The following is a 24,933-nucleotide window of genomic DNA, read 5'->3' on the forward strand; positions in this document are numbered from 1 at the left end:
AAATGTTATCGTACAAACAATTCCCTTTCTAATTAAAAAGCCCATAATTTCTGTTTTGCCAACAGTGGACTTAAGTTGTTAGGTAATGCATATGTAATTCAGCAATGTAAGTCCCATCAGTTGATCTGCAGAGCAGCAGAATGATTAAGTGTCCTGAAACTGTGAGGAAGCTCTGCAGAATAGGGATGTGGGTGGTGGGAGCCCCCGTTTCACGACGGCAGTGGTATAGTCCAACATCATCTCAGTGTTCTGCGGCTCGCTGGACGTTGCCAGAGCGACCTCATTAGTCCAATCTCAGGGGTGTTGTGGGATCAGGGTTAGAAAGAGATTAACCAAGTGGAGGCCTATAAAGCTCCAGTGTAATCCGCACACAAAATCAGAGCAACCAACTCCTCCACAAACAACCGGCACCAAAACACTGAGCACAGGCGCTGAGGAGCCCGCAGGTTTGGTGGATTTAACAGCAGTTTGGCAGCAGAAGGAAGGAAGGCCTCCTTCACATCTGCAACACAGGAGCAAGAAGGGACCACCATGAAAAAGGGAAAGGTATGCTTTTCATTTTCAGCCGTGTTAGTTCCACTGGAAAGAGCAAATCCTTGCTCTGTGTGAAAACAAACACACATCCTGTTTAAATTATTAACTTTGATCTAAAATACTGGTTATTTAAAGAGGTACACCTGAATCATCTAATCCAGAATTCAACTTTAGTCATGTTAGAGGTGACAGCTGCTGATGGAAGAAGTTAAAATGGAGAATTATGTCAATATTTGAGCACATTATTTTCAGTTAATGAAGGGGATAAAACATTGCAAATGCCTTTAACCAATCTACCACCCACTGTGAACTCAATTAAAACAAAAAGTTGACTTTCTCATTGGTAAGGGAACCTAAAAATAAAGTAAAACCTTTTAAAATTCATAATCTGTGTCTGGAGAGGAAAAATATTGAACGTTTTGCCTCAAATCAATGAGACTTTCTTGCATTTTTCAAAGTAGAATTTAGTTGAACTCTTCCTAAAACCAGTGCAGTTAGACAAAATCAACATTTTATTATCTTTAAAGGGATTTTAACTCTAATTTTCCGGCAAACAAAAATGTGACTTTGTTGTGATTGTATGTCCAAATGTCCTTCTGTCTCGGCAGGTAGGCGACGACATCGAACCTCCGAGCTATCAGGAGGCAACAGCAGGTAAAGAAAACCATTTTTAAGTTTAAAGATCAAGTCTGAAACTATCATTGTAATGCTCACAGACATAGAGCAGGCTTTAAGGAGGATTGACTTGCTCATATTTGCAGGTTATGGCGAAATGGAGGCCCAGTTCGCCTGGGACGACAAGACCATCAGGAGGACTTTCATCAGAAAGGTACAAAACGCAGATGAAAGAGGGTGTAGAGCAGGGGGGGGTCAAACTCATTTTCACCGAGGGCCACATCAGGATAGTGGTTGTCCTCAAAGGGCCAGATAAAACTTATACATGTAACTAAATGTAATGAAAAATAAATGTAACTACTCCTTAATGTTAAATATTTTATTGTAACTTCTTAAATTGACCATTGCTGTTGCATAGAAAACATGTGTTTGCTTGTTACTGTAGCATAAATCCTTTTAAATTGATTCTGTCAGGTTAGGTTATATGGACAGTGTTTAAGTCCTAATGTATAGTTGCCCAATCAGATATTTCAAGTCCAATTCCCCCTAGATATGAATAAATACACACCTATTTTTATTTTAAGAAATTAAAAACTTTAATGCTCTCGCGGGCCACATAAAATGACATGGCGGGCCACATTTGGCCCCCGGGCCTTGAGTTTGACACATGTGGTGTAGAGGAACACGGTTATCTGAGACTCACCTCCTGTCCTCCTGCAGGTGTATGCCATCCTCATGCTCCAGCTGTCCGTCACAGTCGGGATCGTTAGTCTCTTCACATTTTGGTAACAGCATCATTCTCTGTGTCCTCCACTTGTAATAAAACTCCATAATTAACGGGATCTTGTTTCTGTCGGTTTCAGTGCCCCCGTGAGGTTTTACATTCAAACTCATCCAAACTTGTACATGATGTCCTAGTAAGTAAAACCATCTCACCTTGTTTTGTCATCTCAACGTTTCACCTGTTAACTTTATCTTTGTTATGTTTTAGCGTGATGTTTCTTGTCACCTACATCATGCTCTCCTGCTGCGGAGACCTCAGGTAAAATCCGTTTCTAAACTGCGCAGCAAAGACGTTCAAGTCTTGATGATGATTATGACAAATGCACTCATGTTTTTGCTGAACAGGAGGAAATTTCCCTGGAATGCCCTTTTGCTGCTTCTCTTTGTGAGTATTCCGCAAAAGAAAACATTTTCAAAAGTCTCTTTCTCATTCGTCTAACGGTGCTCGATGCCTCACAGACTCTAAGCATGGCCTTCATGATGGGGTTCGTGTCCAGGTGAGAAGCAAAAGCATTAATTGTGATTATACCTGTTTTAAAACTCCATTAAATGTCTATGATTGTGCCCTCTGCAGCTTTTACAACACCAAGTCGGTGATCCTATGTCTGGGAATCACAACTCTGGTTTGTCTCTCCGTCACCATCTTCAGCTTCCAGAGCAAAGTGAGCAGACTTTCCTAACATTTCTCTGAAAAGCTCCTCATCTACAAACTCAAGTCTCCTGTTCCTCCTCCAGATTGATGTCACGTCCTACCAGGGAGTCCTTTTCTCTATGTGCATGGCTATGCTTCTGTGCGCCATCACCATCTCCATAGTCGTCCCTTTTGGATATGTGAGTTTCACTTCTTCTAGAAGGAGACCAAAATAGGTATCTGGAATGAAGACCTAATCAGCAGCTGCAGCTTATTGCCTCAGGTGCTGCTCAGACATGCATCAGTGAGAGGATTAGCCCTGCAGATTATCTTGCAGTATTCTTTCTCCCCTAAAATAGCCGACCGTTTTCCAACAGGGTTTTGTAATACGTTTCACCTTCTTCCACAGGTTCCCTGGTTACATGCCATCTATGCTGTGATAGGAGCCATCCTCTTCACTCTAGTAAGATGTTTTTAGCATTTCCTGGAGATTTATCCTCATTTCAACTTTTCCAACTCATTTGCTCTCCTTTTTTCCCTGCAGTTCTTGGCGTTTGACACCCAGCTGCTTTTAGGGAACAAACGATACAGCATAAGCCCAGAGGAGTACATCTTTGCCACCCTCAGCCTCTACCTGGACGTCATCTACCTTTTCAGCTTCATGCTTCAGCTCCTGGGAGGAGGTCGCGAGTGACTCCTCCTCCAGTGTTGGGACTCCTCTAACAATCTAAACTCCTGAGAATAAAAGCAGGACAGTTTGACCAAAGTGCTCCAACGTTACTGTAAATATATAAACCCCACACAACTCACTTCTGCCTCGCGTTCAACATCTGTACTGGTTAGATGTTTGTGATTCAACCCTTCAGTCTATAGAAGAGATCGTTTTAAAATGAAATTTAAACTTTTAAACTCAGCAGGATTGAGTTTCTTTATCCTTACAGAGGATAAACAGTCCCTTTTGTACAATTTTATAAAAAAAGGACAATTTTAGATGATGTTTGCAGGGTTCTGCAGAACCGTTCTTTCTTGATGTTAGACGTTTTTTGGGAAATACTGCTCAACGCGGTCCATTTAAGTCACTAGAGACTTGTTTAATTATTATCGTGAATCGATTGTGGCCTTTCAGATGAGATAGAAAATCACCTCAGAGAAACAAGATGAGAGTTAAAAAAAGGCTTCTGTGTAGAGATGTGAACTGTAATGCTTCTTTTTTGTAAGTATGAATACTGTTCAACAATAAAGATGTAATTCAAAGACTGATACAAGCTGTCTTTCATATCAAATACACAAAATAAGTTTTAATAACAAAAAAGGAAAGAAATGAATTATTTGAAGACCCACTCCGATCATATTTTGATCCATTTTTAGGCAATCCCAGCAGAATTTGTAGTTACAACTATGCTGTTTTTTAGCAAAAATAAAAATACGTGTTGTTTCTATGACACAGTTTCTGCAGAGAGCCAGTAGATCATTAGAAATTTGCCTCTGAGTTGAAGGCAGGACCAATGGCATGGAGCAACCCCATCCCCTCTTCCCTTCTCCATTGCTGAGAGATCTCTGTTTAAGCGAAGCAGGGAGCTTATGGCCCACCCAGCGTATTTTCTGCGTAACAATTACAAACTTTATTAAAAGGCATTTTTAACTCTGCTCCTGATTAACAACGGTTTGCATTAAAAAATACTCTGAAAAGCAATGTTCCCAATATTTTTCCTCCATTATCAGAAAAGAGCCACTAGAACATGTTAAAAACACCAGACACAAGACACATCCGAGTGGGTCTTGAAAGCATCTTAAATCTGTACCCACAGAGCAGCACTGACTGAAAATTAGGGGACAAAACAAAACAAAATTAACTTTTATTTAAACCTAGAAAAACATTAAGCTGGAGATCTCTGGTTTAGAAAATATAGGAGAGAGATAAATGTTTGAAAAACAACATTTTAATTTTAAAATGTACATTAATATTTGAATAAAAAGACGAAAGAATCAAAATAAATGCAAAAATTTAAAACACAGTACACTTGTAATAGAACAAGACTTTTATTTAAAAAAAAGAAACATGTTCAAATTCAAAGAGAAAATCCAAGAAAGATTATCGCAATCAATAAAAAACACAAGTTAAAGACATTTTAGCAACTCTGGCACAGGAAGACAAAAGTTGCCAAGTGGCATTTACAAAAAGAAAAAAAATAATAAACAAATATTAAAACCTTTTTCCTTTAACAAAACTGTACAAAATTGAGTTCTTGTATAAATAAGATAAATGTTCACAAGCAGGGAGTCAGTTGAGTTCAACAGATTTTCAAAATGTTCAAATGCAGCCTTGCAGGCGTGCAGCCTTTAAAAAAAAGACTGCACACCTGTTTCTATGGTAGCTTAGAGTGGACAAAATACAAACTTTGGTGTTCAAATGTGCTCGACCACATTTGAAGTGATGGGTTGCAGGTTTTAGCTTCAGGTGTTAGAGGTCAGCACATCTGAATGAAGATAAACAGGAAATGATCCTTTTAAGTGAGAAAGATGGCAGCATTTGAACACAAAATAAGCAAACATTTTGAAAATCCTGGTTGAAAAACATCCAACACCCTGTTTGGAAATCCTGTTTTAGCAGCAAAATCATTTGAAACTATGAAACAAGGCATCAAATTGCTAAAGATGGACGCAAAAGGAGCAATTTTTTAAATTTATAAAGTGTGATATTAGTAAGTGCAAGAATCTTTCTTTGAAATTTCAAACATTGTGCACGACAGTATTTACAGAGAACGCTCTAGTTGAGTATTTTTCAACTTAAATGTAACTAAAACCCTGTCAAAGTTTGTGTGGAAGCATTGCGGTTCCCTGTAACAGTATCTCTGCCGTCTAAAGAATAAATAAATAAACACTGTACTGTAACACATTGTTGTTTCATAGTTTCAAACTCTTTTTTGTATTACAAGTAATGGCTATTACATGGAATTTCACTCCTCTGGACATTTCCTTCATGGTGCACTGAATCTAAAAAGTTGACAGCCACTGTGTTTTCTGGACAGGTCATAAATCATACAATAAAAAATAAAACATAAAACACACAACAAACAGAAAGTGTGATGAAAAAGGGGGAAAAAGTGTTCTATTTACAAAGTTTCGTCTCATGTCTGACAACTCTCAGGTTTGACACAACACCCTGACAAAAGCTGCACTTACTGTTCCTAAAGGTCTGCAAGCTGCACTCCAATGTACACTGCTGGGGACTTCAACAAAAAAAAACTAGCTTCCAGAAGGTTTTATTTCAATCTACTAAAGAAGCCCATTTAAAGCCTCTAAAACGACTGGAAAATCATCAAAACTGCCACGACAGACTGGAATATGTGCATCTTTACACTATTACTGCCTTATTATAATCTGCACCTTGAAAAGGGGTTTTACTCATCTGAAATGTGTGGCTCCGATGTCTTTGGTTGCATAAAAAACTCGAAAACACAGCAAAAAGTGAAAAAAGCCAGAAACCGCTCCGCTTCACGCTGGATTCAGAGGCCCCACAGCAAGAAAGAGACTTCCTAAGAGCTCGGCAACGATCCTGACCTTCACAACGAAACGGCGTGATGACATTTAAACAAACAGGCTGAGTGTATTCGAGCAAAGTCACCCTGTGAGAAATCAGGCAGTTCATCCGGAGAAGAGAAGTTAAGGCTGCGCTAAAAATCCTTTTTCCACGGGATTCAGGATTGATCCCGAATCCCTTCAGACGTCTCTAAAGGCAGAATCTTCTTTAATGGCACTTCTATGGTCTAGTGAGCAGTGCTCTGTTTAAAAAAGTCTGATATCTACATATCTACAGTTTCTGTGTGATTCTATTTCAGCATCTCTGGATAAATTGGATGACATGATCTTCCCTCGATTTGCTGACTGTTTGTGTTCCGAGAACAAGGCAGCGGTTCTTTGAATCCTCCGACTCGGAAAGGTTCTCCACAAACGTGCGGACGAGTGTCGGTAGAGACGGACGACACGAGGCTCGGAACGGAAAACGGGAGGCGAAAGAAAAACAGGCTAAAGTCTCAACCACCATTCCATTCCAACAGAAAACAAATCTGAAAAAAACTAAACTCTACAGCTAAATTCTACGATTAATTCATCAAAAATAAGCTCAAAGATTTCTTTCAAGTGACAGAATAAAAAGAGAAAAACAGGACATTAAACTCGACACACGAAAAAGTCACAGACGGAGACTCCAACTCAGGTGACAGCAGCATCGAAAACAAGACTCAAAGCTCCCTTTCCTATCACGGCATTTTTCTCAGGGACTTTTAAAGTCTTCCGTTTCATTTCCCTCAAAGCTTTCCACTAAACTTAGATTGAATTCAGTAACTGCATTCTTCTTTGCACACAGTAATGCTCGCTCCATCCCTTCCACATGGGACAAATTCAGTGATACTTGATGGTTTGCCACAACAAAACCGCTTAAAACCACTTCTCACAGACAGGGACGTAAGGCCGGTTTACATTCTAAAAATAAAGACAAAAAAACGAGCATTTCATTTTTGGAGGCCATTTTTTCCCCCCAACTTTTGTTTTCTCTTTTTTGGATGGTAAACACAAGACTGAAAGCCACACGTTTATCAAAAAGCTGCTCATTTCTGACTGGGGATTTCATTTAAATAACTTCTGTTCTATAAACGTTTGCTTCAATGGTTCAAAACTCCACAAAATAGAACTCTAATTCTAATATAAATATAAATAATTGATTGTCTTTTGTTTTCTTCTGAAAGAATGAATTTAAGGAGAAGCAAAGTTCCCTCCACTAAACTATAAACAAAGTTCTTGTGGTCTGAAGTCTCTGCAGCAGATCCAGGAAGAAGTAGCTTTAAACGGTTTACCACCCACAGTCAGAAAGCCCCGCCCATCAGACCAGCCAACGTAAAGGTTTGAAATCTGTACAAAATGTTGCTGCTGCAAGTAGAATGTCAAACAACAGACACCAGAAACATAAAAAAAAAGAAAAAGTTTGCATATTTTACAAAAAAATAAAAAGACACATTGTGTTTCAACTCTTGAATCACTCTGAAACATCCAGAATGCTTTGTTAAAAGTAAGAATTTGTTATATTACGCACACAAAAATAATGCTCTGTGTCTTTTCCTTATCCTTCCCCCATTTTGTTTACATCTCTTTTTATCTTTTTACATCTTTTTTGTTCCGTTCTTTTTTTCAGTTATCAAAATAGAGCGAAGAAGATTTCCACCTTTGGTTGATCAGTTCTTGAGGATCAGAGCAGAATAGTCCGATGATGTTTAAGTGATGTCCTTTTTCTTAAACGGAAAAAAAAAAGAAAAACAAACAAACACACACACACACACACAAACAAACACACTCACAAGCATACATGTGTTCCTTTTGTTACCCATCTTCAAGTTTGGGTGTTTGGTGATGATTTGGAGCACAGATGTCTTCCAGCTGAATCCTTCTGGTTGGATTTATGAAGAGTCCTGGGCTTCATGCTGCTGGACGCCGTTTCTGTTTGTCACAAGTTAATGTAGAAAACGTTACATAAGAGGTGACAGCGTTATGTTTACCAGGTGATGAGAAGAAACTTTATTACTCTCAGAAAATTCAAAAAGAATTATAGAAATAGAAAATTATGGTTGGAATTGCAGAGATAGTTTTAATACAAAATGTTTCATTACTTTGAGGTTGGTAGAATTCAGCAAAAAAAATTAACCTTTATTTCACTTTTTAAAGTTAAAATAAATACTTTTTGAATCACCAAAAGTCAGAGAAAGCTTTTGACATAAAGGATAGGTGATGAAAAAAGTAACTGTTCAAAGAATATATTAGTTTTGAAAAATAGAAAAAAAAAATTTTTTTAGATTAAAGCCAAAATTCTACAGAAAAAAAAGTAATATTTTAAGGTTAAAGTTAAACAAATAATTAAAAAAAATCATTTTACTGGTGGTCCTAAACCTCTTCAGTAAAACGTACTTTCACACTCATTGGCCACTTTATCAGGCACACCTGTTCAACTGCTCGTACTCAGCCAATCACACGGCAGCAACTCAATGCATGTCGGCATGTAGGTGATCTGCTGCAGTTCAAACTGAGCATCAGAATGAGGCAAAAAGGGGATTTAAGTGACTTTGAACGTTGCATGCTTGTTGGTGCCAGACGGGCTGGTATTTGTAGTATTTGCTGATCTACTGGGATTTTCACCCACAACCTGCTCCAGGGTTACCACTCTCTGAGGAATGTTTCCAGTACTTTGTTGAATCTTTACCACCAAGGCTTAAGGAAGTTCTGAAGGAAAGAGGAGGCACTTGCAAGGTAGCCGGTGAGTGTAAAATGTCTGTTTTGGGTTTCAATAAATGAATGGTCCTGTTCCAAAAGCGATCCAACAAAGTCATTCCTAGAAGCATTCCCAGCTCTTTAACCCCAGGATTAAACTCTTGAATGAATGCTAATAAAGTTATGTCATTCAATCATTAGACAAAAGTCCTTTTTATGGCCATTTTCTGCTTCAGGAGAAAAACGATGTTGGAGATGAAAAGAGCCACGAGAACATAAACAAACCTCACATTTAGCTGAGACAGCCTTTCAGCTGCGTCATGAGTGTTTTATCAATCACATGAACAGACATTGCTGGTTTAGATTTTTGTCAACTTACCTTAGCTTCACTTGGTGTGTTGGTATGAGTAGTTTGTGTGTTCTGTGGGAGTCTCCATGGCAACCTGCTGCTGTTGGGCACCATTTTCCTGAGATCAGACAGCAACAAGTTAGTTAGCTGTGCTGCTGAACACACTTCAGGATTATAACGTTCATAAAAGTGGTTTTCTTTTTTTGGAGCTCTTTTTCTGCTTTAACAATAAAAAAACAATATTTTATATTTAACTATTTTCCTTTTAAAAAAAGACAAATCTGGATGACTTCAAACCTCATAAATTTGGTGACTATTTCTGCCATGACGCAAATTTTGAGCCTGGTACATGCATCTTTTTTCCTCTTAGACCAACTTTAAATACAATAAAACTAACAACATTTAACTAATTTATAATGTTTCTTCCAGGTGAATTTTTTTCCAACCCAAGGTTTCTTCTTTTTGATTTTAATGGCAGTTACGGGGGCAGAGTTCTGACAGTATCCCAATCCTGTAATTGCAGTGAGATGAAGCATTTGTCGTTTGACCTCTGAACGCTCAAAAGCATTTCCTTTTGGTGTTTAACGTAGCAGGGATGAAAAGATTTGAAAACCAATCCTGTCTCAAATGTTTTGAATAATACTGTACATGTTGCTGAAATAGAAATAAAGCTTTTTAGTTTTTGCTTTCTATTAGCAAAGCAGAAAAACACCAAATATAACGAAGTAAAGTCATTTAAAAGATTCTGCATGTTTATGATTAGTCATCCCGCATGCAGGCAGGTTAGAGGAAGGCGTCATACCTCCACTTGGACACTGGAGGGAGGCACTGGGGTGTACTGGGGAATGTAGGTCCCCTGCATAGTAGTGTTGGCCGGAATATACTACAGGGACAGAATAGATGACATCAACAGAGAAGGAAGCCATGAAAAGGTTTGCGAGGGTTGGTGGTAATGGCGGAGGACGGGGGGATGCTCACTGTGCCTGTGCTGCCCAGGGACAGGTGGCTTAACTGCTGTGTGAGAGGTCCCATCATGGAGGTGGGCTGGATGGACATGCCATGATCCATCGTTGGTGTCAGAACTGTACCCTGAGGAAGACACGCCCAGACTCTTCATCACTCAGACAGAATTGAGTCAAATATTGAATGAAGTTCAAGTATGAGGACAAATTTATGCTGGACCTGAAGTGCAAATCAAATCAATAAGTCGATCAATGCAAAAACTTAATAACACGACAGTTAAAAAAGCAAAACAAGTAATAAAAAATAAAAAAACTTTTCTTTTTAGAAAATAAAACAAAATTACAGAAAGCCTAAACGTAAGTCCATAAAAAAAAGTAACAAAATAAAAAGGAAATGTTTCGGGGAAAAAAAGTAGCTCTTTACCACAGTTCAGACCAAGCATCCTTCTGCTTTCCCTTTTCTTCTAAACTTAAACATCATCATCCAATCAGTGATGTCCCATTAAGCCTACTTCTTCCAGGTTCTTATTGTTTAATTTTTTTATTTTTATTTTATTTCTGGAAATAACTTTTGTTTTTTAAATATTTTTTTTGTGTTTTGATTTTTGGGACTTTGCTTTGATTTGTAAAATGTAATGTTCATGTTCATTTGAAATTGCAAATTGCAGAAAATCACATGAGACTGGGCGACCAATGAAGACAAACATGAAGTTCTGTAAATACAGATTCAGCAATAATCCCTTAAATTCTTCTTTTTGAGTTTAATCACAAATGACTAAAGTCAGCACACATTTGAGGAAGTGCACTTCATATCTGCTATTAAAAAGAATGGAAAGAAAAGTTTAATCAAAAACACAACAACTTATGTAGATGTGGAGTTCATCAACAAAAGCAGCTTACAAGTACAGTTTCCTACATTAAGAATATGAATCCATTTTTTTCTTCCTCTCTGTTCAACTCTTCATTCTTCTAACACTTTTAGTTGTACATTTCTGCAGCTGTACCAGCAATTTTCCAATTATGAGACTAATAAGGATACTTTAACATATACTCACAGCTGGCTGCATGAGGAACGACTGATGGTGCATCCAGGACGGGCTGTGTACCTGCAGACCCCAAAAAACATCATTAAAATTCTACTTTTGATCCTTTTGATTTGATCCAGAGAAAAGTTGCTAGAATCTCCCAGGATACAAAAGCAGCAGGGGTTTCTTTTGCTCCCATATGTGCAGATCTAGTACGGCTAAAACTGAAAATAGATTTCGATCTGAAAAATGCAAAGTGTCCAACCTGGTAGGATGACACAGGAGAATGCATGTAGGGTGAGAGAGAAGTCTGAGCGATCATTCGGTTTGGTGCCAGACTGTAAGGCGACGGGTAGAAGCTGCAGAGGAAACACAGCACAGTCAGAATATCCGCGGCCGCATTTCTGAGCCGGCCAGCAGAGGGCAGCCTCCGATCACGGTCCAGGTTCTGTTTGTTTTCAGGCAGGGCTGGGACTGTTTTCAGTGAGTCTGTGCATACCACTCACTCACCCATTCTGTAAAGCAGCAGGGTCATATGCAAGCGTCATTCCTCCCTGGGAAAATAAGACACAGGATTCAGAACCAGTGAGGTCATGTAAATATCAGAGCAGCACGTCCAGCTAAAAGAGCAAAACTTTAGGTCGACTTTTTTTCATCTAACTTTTCTAAAGGGTTATTTAAACCCTTTAAGACTTTACCGTGTCTCCGTCACGAACCCAAGGCCTTCCATTCTGGAGATACTTCCCTTGGCTCTGCCTTTTCTTCTGACCCCCATCTGCAAACTTACATAATAAGGGCTCTGTGGGCGCTGAGAAAGCAACAGATCAAACAAGAAAGTGAATTCGCTGATCACAGCAGGGAACAAAACAGCTCCATTCTGGCATCAACAACAACAATATTAGGTTTCAGTGATCCTAAACTAACACTCCACGCACCAGGCACTCCTGGTGGGGTTTTGATGAATTTCCCATTGAAATGTTGAATTATGGCCTCGCATTTCTCTGTCGACTCCATTCTGAAAGAAAAGGAAAAAGCTTCAGAGTTTGCAACAACAAAAGAAGACAAATCAGGATGATATATCTTAAAAACAGTTTGTCAAACCTGGCAAATCCAACGCCGCGGCTGGTTCCGTTGGCATCTCTGAGGATGCGTGTGGATATGACCTGTCCGAACGGCTTAAGCATGCTCTCCAGCTCTTGCTCGTCCATAGACACTGGCAGGTTGGAGATGTACAAGTTGGTGGGGTCCTGCTCCTGTTGCTGCAAAGCAAATACAAACAAAATGGTTTTTTTTAGGATTTTTTCACTCCTTTCATGTTGCTTCAGAACCATAAATAAAAGTTTAAAGTGCTTCACTTCCATTAAAAATTTAGATTTTCCTGTTTTTTCCACAATTTTGAAAACTCTGTCACAGTTCGCAATTCATTTCTCCTTCATTTTATTTTTTTAAACAGGATCCTTTGCTGGAAGGACAGAGGTTTTTGGGGTAAATTCTTATCTAATTAAACCATCATGAAAACTGCACACACATTAAAAGATAAGGATAATTCAAAGGCATGTTTCGAGGCAACAGCTTGAAAGTGAAACCTTGTGTGACTGCGCAAAAGCACACAGGAAGCCAGGCATGAAGTTTAAGAGTTCACAGAGCAACTGGAGCCTGGCAACCAGGAGAAGAGAGGCTGGACCAAAAAGAAGGGAAGGAATAAACGAGTGAAGGAAGAGGATCAAGCAGAGGGAGGCTGGGAGAACGAGGGAGCCCAAAAGACAGATATTTAGTGGAAAATGAAGAATCTAACAGGGGGAGATGTAGAAAACGTAAGGAGCAATTTGAAAGTTAAATAAAGAGATTAACAGACGGAGCAAAAAGGAAAAGAAGAATGATGCTAGTCCAAAAATATGTTGTACTTTCATTAGGCACAATGTTGTCACAGTTTACTGCTTTTAGATTGATCGGAAAAACTCAAGTATTAAAAAAAAGGAGAAATAGTTTGATACTTCTATATTTTAAAGAGACTGAAGAACATGAAGCGCTAAAAACACGGTAATAAAGAAGCAGGGCAGTTCCAGCAGAGCTGTTCAAAAAACAATGAACATTTCCAGTGTTTTCCGGACAGTAAAGTGTGTGAAAGAAGATCCATCATCTGTATTATCAGTAAAAAAAAAAAAAAACTTTGAAGACAAGAGGATGTATTATACGTGACTGTAGTCCAGGAAGCATGTTTTATTTATTTATGCAAAAGGTATACAGATATACCGAAACTGAAAACATTTAAATTAATTTCACTCTGTTTGGATTTCCCCTTTGCATATCAACTTAAAGAGAATTTTCCCAATAAAAACACGGGTGGATTTGCTGAGGTGTCAGTGCATTTTTCTCCTGCACGTCACATCTGTTAGGTGTGTCTCTGCGTTGACGTATTTGCCGGCTTGTGTGTGGAGGAGTGAATGTGAGCTGACGCTAGAAGAGTTGAGTTTGAAGTGAGAAGTGTGGAGAGGTAATAAAGAATCTATTTTTAACTACAATTGTTTCCCTGCTTGAACACACGCAGCTCCTCTGGGCTTGCAGCCTGCAGGCCGTGTGACCCATTCAGGAACTGAGCACCATCTGACAGCAGAGACTGTAACACTTTGTGCAATCACAGCAAAAATGCATGCTGGGAAAAATGCACAATATTGGCTGATTTACAACAAAGGCCGGTGTTCACTGGAAGTGACCCGGTGGTTCTGAGCAGCTCTGCATATTTAGGTTTATATAGTGCTTATTAACACCTCTGACTAAGCACATGTTGTCTGGGTGAGTCAAGTTTAGGTGTCCAGTTGCACCCGTCGAGTGTTGAGGTACACAGGATTGTGTGGCTGCCTCACAGAAACTGAGACAGTGGGTTTAGTTGCACTGGTCGGGTTTGGGTCAGCTGGCTGCATGGATCTGTTACAGTTTTCCAGAACTCAGCTGAGGAAGACCCTGGTGTTGTGTTGCAGTGTGTGTTTATGTGCATGAGAGGAGGACAGGGCAGGCAGACTGAGGTGGAGTGCATTAAGTGGTGGTGTCAGCCCCAGGCCCGGGCCCAGACGGTGGACAATACCCGTCCTTTGTGTCGGTGCCATAGACAATGATGGTAGCGGCACCCTCCCCTGGGTTCGCTCAAAGGGGAGTCTGAGAGCCATTGGGATCAGCTTAATGGGCCGACAAGAGTTGCTTTGACTGCAGACACTTTTACAAAGAGCTCAGAGCAGCAGGAGCAGGTTAGCAACATAGACGGGGCACAGGGGAGAAAGGGAAAAAACAACGAGAAGCTGATGAAGCCAAAGGACACAAGATGAGTGTGAGACACCCACAGAACTGACAGAGCAGATGAGCTGGTGAAAACAAGAACACTGTTGCTCTTAAAAAATCCAGTCTGAGTCTGACTTATGACAGGATACCACCCCCACCCCCCCTAAAAATAACAGTTTATTTTGTTCTTTTGCCAACAGAGTGACAGTTGCATGTGGCAGTTTGACTTCAAATAGTTTAGAGGTAGAATGTGTGCTTGTGGAAAAAAGTCAAGTGGTCAAAGCTGCAGAAAAGGAGTGAAAGAATGGACTGAACTGCACTGCTGTTTTCCTAACTGAAAGGACTCACTTTGAGCACAAATACTATTTGACGCATCAGTAAAGTAAGTGGCAGCATAAACTCTTCTTCTCATCATCCAACAAGAAACAAAGAAGAAAGGCTTCAGTACAACTCAAAGACACACCTTATATGGAGTCTTTCTTACAGAGCTAAACATCTTTTGTTTACGCCTGAGGTTTTTGTATACTCTTGTCTGCCCAGATTTCTATAAAACTCTCTGTCATAGACCAAATAGGTCCCTTTTCCCCACTGTAATGGGATGTTGAGTAACTGCAGTCATAGCCCTGCAGCATTGTGGAATTATCCATCCAGCCATCCATCCATCTTCTTCCGCTTATCTGGGACCGGGTTGTGGGGGCAGCAGTCTAAGCAAAGATGCCTAGACTTCTCTCGCCCCAGCCACTTCCTCCAGCTCCTCTGGAGGGACCCTGAGACGTTGAGAGTGCAAGCTCCAGGCCAACCAGGAGAGCAACCCCCTGCCGCGCCAGGAGGGCCCAACGCAGGGCCCTGCCGCAAAAGAGTGCCCACAGCCCCAGACGAGCACCTCACCACCACCCAGGAGTTCTGGGCACCCCCCCTCCCCCACGGTTGGTCCAGGAGAAAGCAAAGCAGGGGCCAGCCATCCCCTCTCAGGAGGAGGACATCCAGGGGAAGAGGGGGTCTACAAGAGGTGTTGTAAACATGGCCTGACCAGGCCCGCCCACAGTTGGAAATTTGGCGAGGCCCAGCGTTCAGGGGCTAGGACCAGAACCCACACCACAGGGACACCAACACCCCCAGGCTCAGATGTGATGTGATCCCCGGCTCTTGGTCTTGCCAGAGAACTCGGGGATCCCTGTGTGGAGAGAGGACTGCCGGGCCCAGGAAGCCAGCACCCAAGGAACATGGCCGCTGTCGCCGAGGGCCTGGTACCCCTCCTCCAGGGATGGGGTATGGGGACAGATTGTCCGCGGTCCCACCTTCATCAACTGATTTTGACACGAAGAAAATCAGCTTTGCTGAACGACGCAAAGCCACTTTTCTCCATGAAAAAAATATTGATTCACTTTGATTGCATAAGCACTTTACTCCTATTAAATTTGACATATTTGTGCAAGGCTGCGTTTCTCTGCTTGAGAATTGTTTGAATTTTGTCATTTGTGTAAATGGGTGAAGAGTTACAGTAGTTGAAAGAATGTTAAAGGGTTAAGCGGCTTTGACAAATGGATGGAACATGAAAGTGGTAAAAGTATAGAGCCTTGTGTAACTTACTTTGGCCATCTGAGCCTGGACCCCACTGGACTTCAGAGCAGTGACAGCTTTTTGCGCCGCTGCCGGACTATCAAAGTCCACAAAGCCATAGCCTGAAAACCAGAAAAACAAAGCATTGAAAAAAATCTATAATTAGGTTAAATAAAAATGATAATAATCCTGTCTGTAAAAAACTTTGTGTTCACATTGAACAAGATATTTAAACTAAAAAAAAGTCCAAACCAAAAGGGTGAGGAAAAATGAGATGTATGTGAAACGAGCAACTAAACTGTAAACACTAAAAACCTTTTTTACCTTTACATTTGTTGGTGGTTTTATCCAAGATGGCCTTGGTTGAGACGATTTTGCCGTACCTGCAGGAAGAGATGAGATTTCAGAAAAAAGAGCAAGATCAGCACAACGGCCCATGGGGCAATAGGAGCGACCAGATCCCACCACTCGCATACCAACATGTCCAAATGTCCTCAGGACGATGTCTACAGGTGTTCACATGAACACTTCCTCCATCCTTCCTGTGAGTCACTGTAGCTCTTTAATTAAGGACCACAGAAATCTTTCTCTCCAGTCTTCTACGACTGTCTGCCAGGAACTTATTGTTGTTTTTGACGAGACAGTACCCCAGGGCGAAAAAGTGTTTATTCTGTGTCTGTCTTTACCAGACACACAAAGAGCACACTAACCCCCCTCTTCAATGAGGCGCCTATGAGAGGTTTTATGCTGCTGTACAAATGAGAGTAAATATCTAGCAGACATGAACTTCTACCTCTCCTAAAAAGTCTATAGCTGCTAGAAAAAGGCTGTGAAAGAGCAAAAGGAGTTTTTTTTTACAGAATCATAAGTGATAATTGAGAGAAAATTACTTTAAATGCCATACAATCAACATGTGACGTAAGATTGGCAGGCTGTAGGAATGCAGCGTAAGAAGATGGTGCATCAGCACTGCAGCATAATTCACAGAATCTGATGAATTTGCAAGGGAAGCCGGTGCTCTTGTGTTTGGGCGACATGGCGTCTGGGCGGAATGCAGACTGTAACCTGATGCTTCACCCCTCTGCTCTGCCTTCCCTCCCAACTCTCCCTCCTTCACTTTTTCCACCTCTGGGTCCTACTGCCCCGTCATGTTTATTGGGCTCTGGACTCAGACCATTAACACTGGGTGTGTCCAAATTGGAGGTGCTGCATCCTTCCCGGGCGATGTTGGCCGGGTCCCTCGTTGAGCGGGTAAGCCGGATGTCAACGGCTGTGAATTTGGACGAGTGTTGCCTTTAGATAACTCCAGCCTTTACATCGGCGAATGTGCTGTCGCCTAGCAACCGTTGGTCCCGAACAGAGAGGAGTAGTGAACCAGGCATGGAGCTCAAAATTTTCCTGGCTTATTTGATCCAACTTTTAATCTTGTAGGTGTGAAAAATTTGAAATTATTTCCAACTCCGGGTCCCGCTTCACAGTCCGCCATTGTTGTCAGAAAAATCTCCAAGTTTGGCTGCAATGCATCTTGGGATATGGACAGCATGGAAGGATACACCAGACCAATCCTTGAAATCAGGAAAAAGAATGCCGTATTTGTTGGCTGCATTTGAAGGAGTCGTTGAATTGGGACAGCACCTGTCGCGGCGCTGTTACGTAAGAAGCCTGCAAATGCAGCCCAGGCAGAACACAGCCCTCGAATTTGGACACGGCCTATGTATTAGGGCTGGACTGAGTGACTCCTCCCCCGTAGCGTGCCAGACAGGAAGTACCAGCTGGCTTTAAGAAGCCAAAATCCTATTGACTTCTATTTAAAAATAAACGGCTAATACTGAGTCCTTCTATTGGTCAGAATAACCATGCTTGTTCGGACTCCACTTTTTACACGTATTTGCTAAAACCAACGTTTTTTTAATTATATTTTTATTGCAATTTATTTAAGTTATAAACTGGTCAATCCAACACCTCAATAAAAGCATATGGTGCCCGCTGGCCCCCACCTCAAATATTTGATTGACAGATTTTCTCAAGCCCGCATTCAGTGGAAATGGTGTGGACTTCAACAAGATCACTCATTGGCGACAGTATCAAATCAAATCAAAATTTATTTGTATAGCACCTTTAAAACACAAGGTACTCAAAGTGCTTTACAAGATGAAATTTAAAAACAAAAGGACAAGACAAACGAATGTGTAATTAAAAACCGGCACAATGCCACCCCACACAAACACACACGCACACACACACACACACACACACATATACTCACTCGCTGTGATAAAAGACAAAAGGATGCAATGTAAAAAACCTGGCTTTGTACTGAATTTGAGGAAACGAAGTTTTGGGGACATGTCCTCATCAGTGATACTCCACCCAGGTTCACAGAGTCCACTACCACAGGACCCCCCAGATCTAGACAAAGAGCCAGACCTGAGAGATCCCATTGCAGCGACTCCGCTCACTGAGAAAGGTCCATCACCGATGTGGAGGATCCCTCGGAGGAAAACTGGAATTACAGCTAAAATGTAAAAAGAGTAAAATAAAAGATAAAATAAATTGAAAAAAGAACATAAGTACATAAATAAACCTTAGTAGACATATAAAATGGTAGAAGTGACTAAATACATTAAAATAAATAAATAGATTGATTAAAAATAGAAATAGCTATATATACACATGACAGTAGTCGTCGTAGAAACATTGATTCAGACAAACTCTGACCAATCGTAAAAATGGCGAGTGAATAGGCATCATTGGAAGTAGGCCGTTTTCTATGGGTGACATCATACTTGCTCAGTCCAGATCTTTATACGGTCAATGACTCAGACCTGACCAGGGTGGGGGAGGGGGCTGTATAAATGTGTCACACACACTTTAAATTTAGACCACTGTGACCGCATCTCCTCAGTTTGTTCAGCATCCACGCCCAGAGCCAGGCTGACTTTTTGGTTGTTACCTTTGCACTACACCACAATCAGTTTTGGTCATTTTATCACCACATCTTTATCCTTCCAGAGCTGAGCTGAGCTTCACTAGATTTTGCATATTTAAGGCACAGTCTGTTGCATGAGGCCTATATTGCAGATGAACGATCCCTGGGCAGCTAGTGTAGTTTCCCACCATGTAATGGCTGCAGAGCAGTCTTTAATATATACAGTTGTAACCAGATGTTTACACATAGTGCAGATCAACAAAAACGGTGTGACAGTAGAACTATTCTACTTAGGATTAACTAGAACCCCTGTTTTTAAATCACAACAATCCAAAGTATAAATACTTTTTTAAAAAGTAATCACCTGTATCACCTGTTCTAAGGTTAAAAGTTTAAAGTTCCTTTTTATGTTCAATGACAAGACTTTGAGTCCCTTTTCATAGACTTGATGGAATTTTTTTTCTGACAAAAATTGAAATTTATACAGTTTGAGCGATTTATTGCCCACATATTTAATTAAGTGACCATTTTTTTATGTTAATATCTCTATAAAACTCTATGGGGTTGGGGGGGGGGGTGTCACTCAGTCCAGTTCTCTTATACAGTTAATGGTCCACACTCAAGCTTCTCATCTATGAAAGATTTTTAAGGATATTTTCTAAATCCGCTCAACCCTGGTGATCCACTACCACCGTGTCTGCTTAACAGTTCAACCTGAACTTTTTGCCTAAATATATTCTATTAACTGTACTTTTTTTGATGATAAAAATTTAAATCAGTCCTACTAGTAAACAAGTCCCAGAACAAGAAGCAGCTACCCCCATGCTTCTCAGCTAGGATCATGTTCAGTAGATTGTAATCTTTCTTTTTTCTTTTTTTCCTCTTATATTATGACGACCAAGAACTCCTAGGTGGTGGTGAGGTGCTCGTCTGGGGCTGTGGGTGCTCTTCTGGGGCGGGGCCCCGCGTTGGGCCCTCATGGCGCGGCAGAGGGTTACTCTCCTGGTTGGGCTGGAGCTTGCACTCTCTGTCCCCCCCATGCCCCCCTGCTCTTTGGCTTTGGGGGTCCCCGTGGCGGCCCTGCTGGCCCTGGCCTTGGTGTCGGATGTGATCGCCCGGGGGGGCCGTTGTTCTCTATCTGCTACCGTACAGGAGTTGGGGGCGGGGGGGATTTCTGGCTGCCGTTGCTGCTGCGGTGGGGGTCTTGGTGTAGGGATGGCTGGGCACTCTCCCTCCATCTTTTTACATTCCATCATCCATTTTAGACGAACATAGACACTCACTCGAGCACAGGTGTTAGCTCACCTTTCCATTATTATTTTGCTTGAGTGAATGAAATGTTTCACACCAGTTGGTTTGAAGGCATAAGTATGCGTGTGTGAACAATTTTTGTGTTGTGTCCATGTTGACATGTGAACATTTTTGGAGCCAACAAGTACGTTTGTAACATTTGGGTGTGTGTGTGGAGAGAACCCGCCTTATAGACTTGTATTAAATCTGAACCTCACTGTAATGATTATAACCATCCAGCAACTTGTTGCTTTATGCTGCTTTATGGTGTTACCCCCCCCTTCTATAATCATCCTCCTATCCCCCCCTCTAACTTCCCTCTCTCTTCTTCCCTCCTTTCCTTTTCCGTCCGGTCCAACACAAAAGATTTTCAAACAGTTTGGCCTCGATTACAAAAGGGGTTTATTCAGACATACCTCTGGTTTGTCTTAAATCTACTTCCAGAAATACATTTAAAAAAATCCTTCTTTTTCTAAACTTCTGTTCCATGTGCTTTGAACGTCATATAAATTAGTAAACTTTAAAGCACAATCATGTGCAACGCTGACAAGATTTGAAACTATCTTTTGCACATTTTTATGAAAATATGAAAGTGTTGAGAGAATCGATGCAGAGCTTGTACTCATACATGACAAGCTGACATCCTTTCCCAGCAGGTTGCATAAAGGTTTCACCCTAAATAGAAGCCTTTGGAGTGTCCTCCAAAAATCTTGAATCCTCCATACCTCTCCACAATGACTGCTCTGTAACTCCTCTGCTTCTACTCTGAACTTCCCGTACTTCACATGCCAAACACACATTTCAGCTTTACTTTGATGGGAGCTCTGACAATACATGTGTGTGGTCCAAAGCCATGTCGATTTTCTCAGTGTATTTAGGACTTTTAAAACTCCAATAAATACATTGGAGGATTTACAACTGAAAATAAAGCTTGAAATGAGCTATAGTTTAGAGTTGTGCTCTGGAGTTGTGCTGTTGCTGTGACTGGTCTCTGGAAAGGGATTTGCTTGACTAAAGTTCATGAAACAACTCGTGACGTACAATGTAGCCCTGACCTGCAGCTACCAAAAACCAGTTTGGCTGCTATATAACCAGCTTTATCTGCACATGTCTTTGTAAGGTCAACAGTATAGACCAGGGTGTTGATCGAGATCTGTGCGAACCTGGTTTGTGCCACAGATCAGGACTTGTCTTTCTCTAAAGTACAGTTTCACTGTTAGTGTTTTTTTTTATTTGTTCAGGTTAAAAGATAAACAGGACAAAAGAGAAAATTTAGACTTTTATGGGGGAAGAATGTTTTTAAAAAAGCAAGTTTATTTATCAAAACTTATAAATTGGTGGATTTCAAATTCAACCAATAAATTCATAAATTCCTAGTTTATTTTGTAGTTCTTCCTTTTTTTAAATTAGTTTGTGTCATACAGTAAAAATATATAATTCTTGCAGTTTATTCATTTGTATTATTTTTTTAAGAATTGTTGTACTTTAATTGTTTAATTATTGTTTAATTATTATACCCTTGTGGAAGAGAAACCCCTTTACTTAATAACATTGACATTGGCTCCAATGGAGCCTTGTTCTCACATCTAGTCCATTTCTGTCTTGTTCCAGTAGCCCACTTTCCATCAGGGTGCTCTGGTTCCTCAGCACCTGACGCAGACCTTGTTTGGCCGGGCGACGTCTGAGCCGGCATGACATGTGGTTCATTGTGTCTCATGTTGTGAGGTAGGTATTAGCGTTAATGGTCTTGCCCAAGGACCCTCACTGGGTGATGTTAATTAAACCCGGGTTTCCTGCGTGAAACCACCTTACCAACCGAGCTACCCAGCCGGTTAATTGGATGGATGGTGGTGCCTGTGGTAATTGGAGCACTCGGGGCAGTAACCCCCAAGCTGGAGGAGTGGCTACAACAGATACCTGGAAGTGCTAGGAAAAGCTAAGATACTGCGCAGGACCCTCAAGCTCCCAGGCCTCTGGTAGAGAACCCGAGCTTGGAGGAGAAACCACCCGCGGAGGGTGAGAGGGGCGTTTTGTTTTTATATATACATAGTGGACACTCCACCCTGCGACAGACTGGCGACCTTTGCCCATAAGTGGCCGGGATAGAGTCCGTGACCCCAAAAGGTAATAAACGGAAGAAGATGAATGAATGAAATAAAAAAAAATGAATGCATGTATATATGAGCTGGACTGAGAGACCCCTCCCCCCTGGCGTTCCAAACAGGAAGTAGCCACGGTCCCAAAAAGCTAAAACCACATAGACTTCTATTGAGAAATAAACTGCTATAACTCATTCTATTGGTCAGAATAAACCATTCTTGCTCTGCTACCTTCTTTGAAACATGTTCTTGCTAGTCCTATTTATTGCTTAACTGTGATTTCTGGTTCCAACATGGCCATGAAAAAAATGGTGACTTCATTTTTTTGGAGCCTGCTTGACATCACACTCACTCGCTCCAGTTCTCATAAACTGTCAATGGTTGACTGTGGCCTGAGGGTTTATGTCCACAGTGCAACAGTAAGAAAAAAAGAAAGACCCGTCTTTCTTTAGTCATTTATTGACAGTTTCAGTCAAAACTGACTTTAGTAAAAAAATTACTGTTTAGAAATCTCTTCTATTTTCTTGTGGCACAAACAGCTCAATGTTTTTAAAACTATGTGTCCGGATGTTGTCTTCACACACTACATTTCAGTTTAGCTTTTTCTTTCATTTTACACCAAAGTTCAAACTTTGCTTCACTTCAAGTGGGCTGCAGCTTTAATGGCATTTATTGTGAAGAGATAAACAATACCAGTCAGTCAATGCCTTTGATCCAAACAAGATTAAACATGTTGTGCAGCTTAAGTGAATTTTGTGTGGAAACAGATGTCAAACCTCATTCGAGCACTTCTCTCTTCAAAAACAAAAAGCAAAAGCAAAAAGCTCTAATGTTCCATCTTCTTGTTGAAGATTGGAGAGTAAATATTTATAGCATATGGCAACAGATATCTTGCAAATTGAGGTACATTTTTTTGCAAAATATTTTTTTAACAGTTCACTAGATAACTTATAGTCTATGTCAAAATCTAGCAAAACTTGCATTAATATTTGCCTAAATTTTACAGATAGAGTAACAACATATATACTACAATTTCGAAAAGGCAAGGAAATAAAAGTTAGTTTAAAAAACTTCTTCCCCATTTATAAAAAGGTTTTCCAACAACCTAAATTCATGACATAAATAAATGTTTCGTCTTGAATAGTTTTTCTTTTTCGACCATCTGAACAGCCAAGACATTTCCTTATTTTTTCCTGATCTCATTCACATTTGTTTACTTTATACATGTTGAGCATTATATATTATTTTGCTGGATGTTTTCACATCTCTGTGAAAACAGCCTTCATTGCCTCGGTGTATAAAAAGGACTTTAAAGAAAACCTGCTTTAACATTGTTTTTCTCACATTTGTTCGATAGCTATGGGACTTGTTTTGGTTTTTTTGTACTTTTTACTTTAAAAAATCAGTCCGATTTTTTAAACATCCCTCCATGTTGAATGGAGGGTGTCATCTGGGTGTCAAACTTAAGCAAACATTGAAAGCGACTGTAAATAAAACTGCTTTAATGGAGATTTTGGAAAAATGCCAATTTAAATAAATACTTTTTTTTTTTAATAAATAAAAGTAAGTTAATCCTATTGTTGGCTCATCTCCACATACAAGTATGATGAAACAGCTCCATTACTGGAAATAAACCAAAGATGAAGCTTTAAAGCTTCATTACTTTTAACCTTAAACAGGAATGTTTACACTCTCCAGTCATTTCCAAACTGCAGGCTAACTTCTCCCAACGTGACCTGAATGTAGCACAATGCATAAAACGAAGCTGATGAGACTATCACAAGTAAAATATTTCAGGAGTTTGCAGACGGCTGCAGCAAAGCAGCAATAATTTCAGACTCACAAAGAAACTACTGTCAGGGAAAACCAGAACAGTGCATCTCCAGTGAAGCCAAGAGGTGGAATATCCTTTGGTTTCTACACGTCTGCCAATGAAGGCTCAGAGTTGCATTACAGACAGTCAAGCTTGAGAAGTAACAGCTTTGACATGGACTAGTTACACAGCAGATTCAGCAGGTTATTACCCAGCAAATATTTAGGACGTGTGCATTTTTGTCCTGCAGTTTAGATACAGGCTAACTGTGTGAACTTTAAGTACCTAACACATTCCTCACTTCCTCTTTCTCTGCACTCAGTGAACCTTAAGACAGAAATAAAAACGATTGTGTGACAAGCTGAAAAATCCACATTAACAGATTTTGAACTTATATCCAACATCAAAAGTTCATCTTTAAATTAGCATATATAATGGGGTATATGTCAATCTAATTTAAGTGTATTTTTGACATAAAAGGAATGTTCCAACAGCAATGGGACTGTTCTATACCATCTCATTCAAATTCAACTCTTTGTGCCAAAGCAAGGACATGGAAAAAGGACTCACATGTAGGACTAAGAAAGTAGAGTAGAAACATCAGGATATGGGAAGGAAATGTAAGAAAATCTTCCAATCGCACGAGAAGCAACATCATTTCCAGAGTATGAAAACAGGCTTTCTCAACTCAACATTTTTTAAAGAACATTTGTATTGAGAATTGTCAATCTCTCACTTTTGAATATATTGAAACGGTCAAGACATTACCACTTTTAACTAAAGACCAACAGGTTTACTCTTACTTTATATGATCA

At 40.3% G+C, this 24,933-nt stretch overlaps 2 protein-coding genes across 9 annotated transcripts in view; one reads left to right on the forward strand and one right to left on the reverse strand.

Moving 5' to 3' along the window:
• Nucleotides 1-271: 271 nt before the first annotated feature.
• faim2b (Fas apoptotic inhibitory molecule 2b) lies at nt 272-3,817 on the forward strand. The gene is made up of 12 exons (XM_011475472.4): nt 272-546; nt 1,143-1,188; nt 1,296-1,363; nt 1,870-1,934; nt 2,013-2,066; nt 2,141-2,191; nt 2,278-2,317; nt 2,392-2,429; nt 2,507-2,594; nt 2,668-2,763; nt 2,973-3,026; nt 3,108-3,817. The coding sequence occupies exons 1-12, from the start codon at nt 532-534 to the stop codon at nt 3,255-3,257; spliced, it is 765 nt and encodes a 254-aa protein (XP_011473774.2). The 5' UTR covers nt 272-531; the 3' UTR covers nt 3,258-3,817.
• Nucleotides 3,818-4,584: 767 nt separating this feature from the next.
• LOC101164552 (RNA-binding motif, single-stranded-interacting protein 2) overlaps nt 4,585-24,933 on the reverse strand; it is a 52,280-nt gene continuing 31,931 nt past the window's right edge. For 7 of the 8 annotated variants that reach the window (XM_023955209.2, XM_023955208.2, XM_078947663.1 and 4 more), the window contains 12 exons: nt 16,312-16,370; nt 16,018-16,109; nt 12,256-12,413; nt 12,090-12,169; nt 11,853-11,962; nt 11,665-11,708; nt 11,420-11,513; nt 11,185-11,235; nt 10,146-10,256; nt 9,970-10,050; nt 9,198-9,285; nt 4,585-8,053 (listed from right to left, as the gene is read on the reverse strand). In XM_023955209.2, coding sequence (XP_023810977.1) covers nt 9,205-9,285; nt 9,970-10,050; nt 10,146-10,256; nt 11,185-11,235; nt 11,420-11,513; nt 11,665-11,708; nt 11,853-11,962; nt 12,090-12,169; nt 12,256-12,413; nt 16,018-16,109; nt 16,312-16,370 — 961 coding nt within the window. In that variant the 3' untranslated portion in view covers nt 4,585-8,053; nt 9,198-9,204. The remainder of the gene's footprint in view (nt 8,054-9,197; nt 9,286-9,969; nt 10,051-10,145; nt 10,257-11,184; nt 11,236-11,419; nt 11,514-11,664; nt 11,709-11,852; nt 11,963-12,089; nt 12,170-12,255; nt 12,414-16,017; nt 16,110-16,311; nt 16,371-24,933) is intronic. The other variant, XM_078947665.1, reaches the window with a different exon arrangement.

This window comes from Oryzias latipes, chromosome 5 (genome assembly GCF_053564925.1).
Source record: "Oryzias latipes strain Hd-rR chromosome 5, Olatipes_Hd-rR_3.1".
NCBI classification, from domain to species: domain Eukaryota; kingdom Metazoa; phylum Chordata; class Actinopteri; order Beloniformes; family Adrianichthyidae; genus Oryzias; species Oryzias latipes.

What these genes read in the sequence shown, in the direction of transcription:
- faim2b (XM_011475472.4), top strand. An exon ending in CCCTTTTGCTGCTTCTCTTT is followed by an intron (nt 2,318 to 2,391) that starts GTGAGTATTCCG and finishes GATGCCTCACAG; the next exon opens with ACTCTAAGCATGGCCTTCAT. An exon ending in ATGATGGGGTTCGTGTCCAG is followed by an intron (nt 2,430 to 2,506) that starts GTGAGAAGCAAA and finishes TGCCCTCTGCAG; the next exon opens with CTTTTACAACACCAAGTCGG.